An 8,892-nucleotide genomic window follows, 5' to 3' on the forward strand; every position below is an offset into this window, starting at 1 on the left:
TAACTCAATCATTAATGACTACTTTGGGGTATTTGTATTGGTATATGATCAACTGATTTGCATAGAGAACTACATGAGAATTTAAATTGAATCTCAAAATGCCAGACTTTTAAATACCCCCCACCTCGTTTCTGCCTGTTCAATCAAACCAGTAGAGCTACAGTCTCGACAGAGACTTCTGGTTTAAGTTTTGTTTCAGAAGAACTGGTTGCTGATCCGGATCCAGATGAATGCAGAGTGTAAGCTGGCTTGGTTGATGGTTTGTTTCCATATAACATATTGAAATCGGTCATATATGGCACAGTCTTTGCATCATTGCCACTTTTGGAATTGTGGTCAATCACCTCCATATATGATCTTTTTAAAGACTTCCATTTATTTGCCGCTTTTTGACCATTCACTTTATAGCCTTCTGGGTCATTTCTGCTGCAATATTGTTCCATATTCTCTGATGGACTTTGCTCTTCCTGAACTCCTCATCTTTCTCCATACGGAGAGCGACAGGCGTATTCCGTTTCTTTTTCTTGCCCAGGTTTTTGGTAATTGGTCGTTCTCTAAATGAAATAAATTTGAATATGCTCACGAATCTTGAATAAGTACAAGGAAAAACTTCTTACATGTATTTATTTAAGACTAATAAGTTCAAAAATAGGTTATATATGCAGCTGAATACAAGCTATCAATTTTACCCTTATTTCATTGATCACACAAGTAGTTCCAGTTTAAAAAAAGGTTTCTTTTCTTAAAAATTCTTTGGGGTGTTTGAGTGGAATTGGTTTATTTTGGGCATAAATGGAAAGGAGAGGGTTTTAAAAAAAATTATAAAATTGATAACAATGGGAAATTTCCCATTTAAGCGTGTAGCAGGAAGGGTGTAAAGAGGCCCATATTTACCCTTTCCACAAGAGAAAGTGAAAAAAGGATGGTAAGTGTTACATTGTATTTATGATGCCATTCAAGGACTTGCAGACTAATTATCCTGAGAGTATGAAAAATATTTGGACTTGAAATGGTCTTACTGTGCCAAGTTTCAGGTAAGTTTGGTGGTATGTTTGGTTAATTTGATTATCTTATAAAGGAATGCATAGCAAAATAATAGGGTAGTCTGTCGAGCTTCATAGGTATTACAACATTGACCACTTTTAATACCTTCAACATGTTTTTCATCCAGAGCTTGTTTGGACTTGTCGACTGAAAAATTAACATCAAAAGCACTTTTTAAAAAATGTTTAGCAATTAATTCATTATATTATAAAGGAATGCATAGCAAAACAAGCTAATTCAGAGAATTATATCCACTTAGGAAAAAGTAAACCATGCGCAGTTCGGGGAGGGGGGTTGTCGGATCCCCCTGACTTGAGTTTGAAAAATTATTAAATGTATACATGTACACATACTAAAGGGAACTAAAATATATCAATATGAATATAAAGATTTCATTGCTATTCTTTATTATGAGTATAGAAGATTCTTTTTATATGGAATATTTATCACTCTGTGATGATGATTTTATGAGTTTGTAGAAGCCACACCTTTCAAATTTTTCATTTCACATGCTGAATACTATCATTTAGTTAAAAAAAAATTCAGAAAAAAAAGAAGATACATCGTCCTGGATTCGAACCCGGATCTCCCGCACGAAATGCGAGAGACATACCACCACGCAACGAAGCCTCTCGTTTCCCACCTGTTTATTTAAACTACTAGTATATACAAAGATGCAGTCACATACATGTATATATTTTCAAAATTTTACACAATGCATTGTGTCTAATTTAACCTTTATTAAACAGTTCTAATAGATGAAATAAGAATATAGAGTCCGCCGAGAACCTGTTTTATACGTAATAACTCTCCTCATGTCCCTGTGTTAAAAATAGCGACATGTAATACAATAAATTTTTCTAAAACAAACGGGGCGGGACACTTTGAGAGGGGTGAGAGAGGTCTTAGGGACTTTTGGTATAAAATTCAATTGCAAAAGCTCAAAATCTTCTTGAAATATCGCCCGGAAAAGAAAGTGTTACACACAGACAGAATGTATATATTTACGACCTTGAACTTTGACCTTTTGACCTCAAAATCATTAGGGGTCTTCCTTAGGCCATAGGAAGTTGTTATATAAAATTTCATGGCAAAAGCTCAAAGGGTTCTCGAGATATCGCGTGGAAACGAAAGTGTTATAAGAGAATTTGCGAATTTATGACCTTGACCTTTGACCTTTTGACCTCAAAATCAATAGAGGTCTTCTTTAGTTCATAGGGAGTTGCTATGCAAAATTTCATTGCGAAAGCTCAAAGGGTTCTCGAGATATCGTGTGGAAACGAAAGCGTTACAGACAGACAGAAAGACGGACGGACGGACAGACGGACGGACGGACAAACCCAAATTAATATCCCCCACTTTTCAAGCGGGGGACAATAATAGGTAGTCTGTGTCGAGCTTCATGGGTATTACAACATCTTGATTACTTTTAATACCTTCAGCATGTTTTTCATCCAGAGCTTGTTTGGACTTGTCGACTGAAAAATTAACATCAAAAGCACTTTTTAAAAAATGTTTAGCAATTATATGTAACTAATTAAATAATATTTCTTTTAAAAATAAACAAAAAATACATATCTGAGATTGGATCAACAAATGAAAATACTGTAAAACTACCTGGTTTTAGCCCATCTGCTTTCATACTCTGGAGGAATTCCTCTCTTGCTTGTGCATCTATAAAATAGAGAATCCAAGAGTGTTTTTGTGTGTGTGTATTGAATATTCCCCTTTAAGTATTCTAAGTTACAAAACAGTGTAACAAAAATGCATTTTTAATTCCTCTTTCGATATTGCAGATACCTGTCTGAAGAAGCAGGAAAACTTCCTTTGTTACATCACATTCATACTCCAATTGGTCTGTTGTGTTAATAAACTTATGGTAAAAATCTCCTCCTCCTGATCCATAGCTTTTTTTGTACTGAAATTTTAAAAAGATAATTCATAGTCTTATTAATCAAAATAATGGAATACACTATAATATATACCCCGGTATGACAAAAGTTATATGTGACAATGCCTCAGTGTACATGTGTGTGTGTCTTGAAACATTGCTGATTTTCTAGAATTCAAGCAAAAGATGCATTTTCTTTCTTTGGGTCACATGTTAACCCGTGGGTTCATCCCGATTACTTGTTCGCACCGAGTGGTATTGTGCCGAGTGGTTTCGCCCCGTTTAACTACAGGTTATGTATATTATCCTGCAACTACCCCTTGCATTGACCTAATAAAGGTAACCTAATAAACCAAAGCTTTATCCGGTCACAGCCCTAATAAAGCCTCATGCAGTTATTCCGACGTTCAAAAAGCACTGTGACGTCACGTTTACTGCAATGTTTACGCCATGGCGTCATAGTTTTAACTGCAGAAGATGTGCCGAAATCTGTCGGAATTAGCTTGTTTTGATGCACAAATGTAAAATTTTGTTGCAGGATAAACAAAATACATGATAACTGTCTTGGAATATAAGCTATATTTGGGCTCGGGGTCGAAAATGTAACAAGGGCTCGGCAAGCCTTCGCCCTCTATCACATTTTCTTACCCTAGCCCAAATATCGCTTATATTTTCAAGACAGTAACCATGCATTTTATATACATGTTCTTCAATTAAGTGATTTATTTTACACACAGTGGTAATTAGATTTAAATTACATTTTATATCTGATATTGAGTGAAATTCTTTACAAATTCAAAATTAATCCATCATGAAATTGAATGCAATATATCCATTCATTTATCTAAATAAAAAGTAGGGCCTACATAAATAAATTTGATATTTCATCCCTATATTTTTTTTGGTTTTACAAGTTGCACAACAATACCCTGATAAAGTATAGCTTGATAAAGCTACATAGCTTTATCAAGGTATTACAGAATAACTTGATATCGAGCTACTAGTATATATCTTTATCATGGTACTGTGCTATTGATGAATACAGGGCTCTACATGTAGCCATTGTAAAAAAAATAATAATAATCACCCACCCTCACACACACACAGGGGCGACTTTTCATCTTAATCTTTTTATTAATTAAGCTGCTCGTCATTAGTCACACTAGTCACACAACAAGTGTGAAACCACTCAAGAGCGAACAAGGAATCGCATTCGGTCACATGTAACTGTGGGCCTGTACATACCCCCTTGTGTGTGGCGAGACTTTGATAAGCAGTTGTTTTGTGTCCGCACCAATTACTTTTAGAATGAAATATAAAGGATGTCAATTATTTTATTTTTAATTAAAATCTGCTTTCAATAAAAATAACATTTTTGGCTTAAAATTCCAAATATTACCCTCAACAATTCTTTTTTCACTCACCGACTACCTTTTCCCGCCATCTTGTTCTTGTTTCACACTACCTAGCGTGGTGGTGTATATTCTTGAATCGCGAACCCGTTCCTGAGTTGTGTTCTTGGCGTTCGAGAACTGAGAATTTAATTACGAACGCGTTCTCGGATCAAGAACAAAGGTTTCGAATACACTCTTATAATTCGAAGTTGCTCTCTATCCTGAAAGAGTTTATACGTTCTCTATTGTCTGTTTATGATTGATTGATTTTATATTGTTTAACGCCGAGTCGGCAATATTTCAGCCATTTTTCGTTAGGTAAGTTGCAAGCACAAAAATCGGTATAATCAGAACATTTTGATATCATAGGACACTTAAATTGTGCTACTTCATCACCACAACATGAACAAGTAAAGGGCAAACCTGGAGAAGCGGCTAAAGGAGGTCGCACTGGGTCAATAAAAATGCCACATTCTGACACAGGAACACTTTTGTGATTTTCTTTAATATTAAAAACAAGCATCTTTGTATATAGGTTCCATCCTAGACCATGTTTCAAAGGCTTACGATTAGGATTAACTGAAGTGTAGCCCATGATATTACATAACGGAGGCCTGATTGCATTTTCATTTCTGTTATACTTAGTTTTACAATGTACAGATCGAAAATGTAAAAAGTAAATAGGTGGCCAGTATTTCATTCCATATCGCTCATCTACCCACTGGTCTTGAAGTGAAAAAGGGTCTGGTATGAAGGTCCCGTTAATATTCCACAATTATCTTTCTGTCTCACCTTCATGTTTTCTGCGGCCTATAGTACTTCTGGAATTTTCAAATATGTGCCGAATAAGCGAACGTTTCAAGTTCTGGATTGGCCTTGTCTTTAACAAGTCCGCGTTTTCCATGATATTCACGTAAAGCATCTGTTTTCCGGGTAAAAATGCATCCAAAGTCAAAGTTTGATCACCAGTATCCATTATGTAGATAATATGTATAAAAAATATTAAAAACACTAATATAAAAACAGTAACAAGAAGATATCAAACTAAATTTGACGGTGACACTTAAGGGACGCCATTTGTAAACAACTCAACACTCGGAATGTTTATTTCTTTGAAACCGACGCCATATTGTCAATATGACGTAAGTGTGGATGGGATATTAAAACGCCTCTCCTCCCTGTTTGTACACGTGAATAGTGAAGTAATCAAATAAGGTCTGAGTAGGTATCCATCATCACCTGTAAGAATTCCCCGAATTTCTCTTCCTTCCAGTCGTGTGCATATGTTGCTTTGGTTTAAACGGTCTCATCCGAAGGATCGCCCCATTTATTCGCCTTTTACGAGAAGCAAGGGGGTACTGAGGACCTATTCTAACCCGGATCCCCACGGGGCTTTTTATGAAACTTGACACACATTGTTATATTCATGCATGAACTAAATATTCATAATATAATGGTTGCTATGGGCAATGGTTACCACGGCAACTAGTGTACATTTTTAGGGCCTTAAAACAGCTATTTTTCCTGAAAAATTGCAATCTTGAGAGAAAATCCTGTAATATAATCTAGAAATTATATTGACTCAATTTTTATCTTAAAATATATCGTATTTCTAATACTTATAATTAATTGCAGTGTTTGAATAATTTTTAATTATTATAGTAAAAAAAATAACCAGCCTTTGGGGTTGTTTTTAAAGGAGAATTAAACAGTTTAAATGCCCTTGTGGAAAAAAAAAAGTTTGGTAAAAAAAATTTGCAGACTTGCAGGAAAAAAAAATGAATATCATGGTGTTAAAGTACATAGTCTGTTTTTCAATTAACTTCATTGACTTGTTTGGTTTTAATATCTTTTCATGTTACAATGGTTACAAAGTAATGAATTTTCATATATTATTAAAAAAAAAAATGACCAGAGGCATTACCTATAAGATTTTCTCTAATAAAACATAAGAATTTTACATTGAATTGAGACCCACATTTTATATTTTGTAAACAATATCTGAAGCAAATGATTAAAAAAAGATTTTAGGTGAAAAGGTCAAAGGTCAAGAACAAAAATGGCACGAAGTAGAACGAAAACTAGGAAATAAGGTGTTTTAATACTGTTACGTTTGGAAGGACTCCTCTCACATCTCCTGTATTTAAAAATGAATGAATTTTTTACAGAATCAAGAAGACAATATCACTAAATGATGGTATCAGTAAGATAAAATAAAACCGTTCTATATCAAAGGCAAAGTCAGTTCAAGGTCAAAACAATTTTTCCCGGACATTAAGAACCAAAAAAATTCTGTTGCCAATCATGTGATCCCTACTTTTATTTACAAACATTGAATGTTTTTTTTAAGCATAAAAAGAAACTTCCATATAGGACCTATAGGATAATATTACCAAATTCAGATATTTTATTTGACAAAAATGAATATCGGGTAATCCGAATTTCCTCAGCTTTTCTTAAATTTTTAAGAATAGTTTAGTTATGTTTATATGCTTCCTATACATGTTATTTAAATTTTTCATATTCTCACATATACTAAAGTTGTCACTTAAAGATATAAAATGATACAAAAACAGAAGTTTTTAAATGTTTACCAAGAGAGTAATGATACTTTTTATAACTTTTTAGGTCAAATCTTAACTTTACTCGGAAGTCTTTAAAACACTAATACTGTTCTAGTTTGATTGAAAATAAAACTATAATATAACTTGTTAAGAATACTTTAATATGGAATTTACAATATAGATTTTTTTTCTCTGCAAGTAAGACTAGTAAATATATTGAATGAAGTATAAAATACTAGTTTCAAATGATTTGGATTGTCCATGTTGACTTATAGCTACTTTTAAATCATCGTCGCAAACCACGGGTTTTGGGTCCACAAGCTTCCTCGTGCATAGAGAGAATCGATGTGAATCACCCGTTACCGACGATGCTTCCAAATTCCTAAATATGTGACTTTAACATTATATCCATCATAAGCATATTCTCTTAGACACCTCTTCAATATGGACTTGCATCAAAATTTTGACATTAAAATGAAAAACATGATATTCAAAATATTTTTTCCCAAACAACAAAATAGTTCTATATGTACATAGTAAATACATGTATCTACCTAAAATGACATAAATGATTGCAGGCACGTACAAGTGAAGTCATGATAAGGAATTGAAACAAACGGTACATTTTGTGCTTAACACTGATATATGCAAGACAATGACATCAAAAAATGCATATGACGGAGAGTGACAAAAAATTGTCGAGAGAGAGAGAGAGAGAAACAAGATGCATATGATTTGAACACAAGGTATAGGTATATCACTTGTTATTTCAAAAGTTGTATTTTAAATTTCAGTGAATCTTTTATTCTTCACATACTGCCGCCTAGTAGTCTTCAACACTGAAATACTAGGACACTGTTAATACAGATCAAAATTGCATTGCAATAGATTCTAAGTAAGTCTGAAATGCACAGTAGTACACTTGCATGTTCTACATATGATGAAAAAAGTCAAAGCTAGCCTATAGGACTTTGATATTACAGTATACTATAGCACACTGCACTTACCTGTTCCAATAGAGAAAGTAATGCCTGTTGATGCATGGATTTGTTAATCATGTTCTTCAGTTAGTCTTCTTTCGTGTTATTTGGGAAATGTATTGGTTGCCAAGTTTTGGGGGACCATGCATTTTACAATACGCAGTTTGTTATAATCACGGTTTCTGTCAGTTCTTGTCGCCCGCGTGGCGCAGTGGTTAGAGCGTCTTCTCTAGAGTCGCGAAGTAAGGAGTCAATCCTTACGTCGCGGGTTCGAATCCCACTGTGGGACGTGGAGACCGGTCCTCCGGATGAGACCGTATAAACCGAGGCCCAGTGTCGCAGTAGGTGCTGGCACGAAAAAGATCCCTCACTGCTCAAAGGCCCTGAGTGCCGAGCATAGGACAGAATTTGTAGCCCTCCACCGGCAAGTGGTGGCGTCTGCATATGAGTGAAAAATTCTCGAGAGGGACGTTAAACAACATACAATTAATCAATCAATCTGTCAGTTCTTTTAAGTGGTTGTTAAATAAATGTTACATATCACAGCATTATCAATGTAATGGCAAATGTTTTCAAAGACACGTAATATATATCCTAAATCTGAAATATATATAGCTTACCTTTCCCTTGGGATTGAATTCACACCAATAAACTTGAAACTACATGGTGATTTTGTATGAAATCATGGGATATATTTTTTTAGCATACAACTTTCTGCCATTTTCCCATCCTTTGTTTTCTTACCTTCCACACTAAAGAGTTCAAAATAATCAAAGGAAGGTATTTCATTTTTCTGAATGAAGCCGGCTTTTAATGGAAATTTCTCATATTTATGGACAGAATACCAAAGAAGTATTTGCATATGAAGATGTTAGATTTTTTATTTCTGTTTGTAACAAATTAAAGTAGCCGCATGTCATTACAAAACATGATCTAACAATATTTTTTGATGAAATTTATGAGGTGGTTCTTCCAAGCCAAACTTGAAAAAAAATCTGTGACTAGCGTGCCACAAAAGT

At 34.3% G+C, this 8,892-nt stretch overlaps 1 protein-coding gene across 1 annotated transcript; it reads right to left on the reverse strand.

The window, feature by feature from the left end:
• Nucleotides 1-417: 417 nt before the first annotated feature.
• On the reverse strand, nucleotides 418-7,951 carry LOC134270268 (uncharacterized). The gene is made up of 6 exons (XM_062752465.1): nucleotides 7,901-7,951; nucleotides 2,845-2,962; nucleotides 2,662-2,718; nucleotides 2,481-2,522; nucleotides 1,150-1,191; nucleotides 418-554 (listed from the first exon to the last, which is right to left on the reverse strand). Exons 1-6 carry the CDS (start codon nucleotides 7,949-7,951, stop codon nucleotides 418-420), a joined length of 447 nt encoding a protein of 148 aa, XP_062608449.1.
• Between the last annotated feature and the right edge of the window lie 941 nt (nucleotides 7,952-8,892).

This window comes from Saccostrea cucullata, unplaced genomic scaffold, assembly GCF_032062105.1.
Source record: "Saccostrea cucullata isolate Sc308-1 unplaced genomic scaffold, CSIRO_AGI_Scuc_v1 ctg17746, whole genome shotgun sequence".
In the NCBI taxonomy this organism is placed as follows: domain Eukaryota; kingdom Metazoa; phylum Mollusca; class Bivalvia; order Ostreida; family Ostreidae; genus Saccostrea; species Saccostrea cuccullata.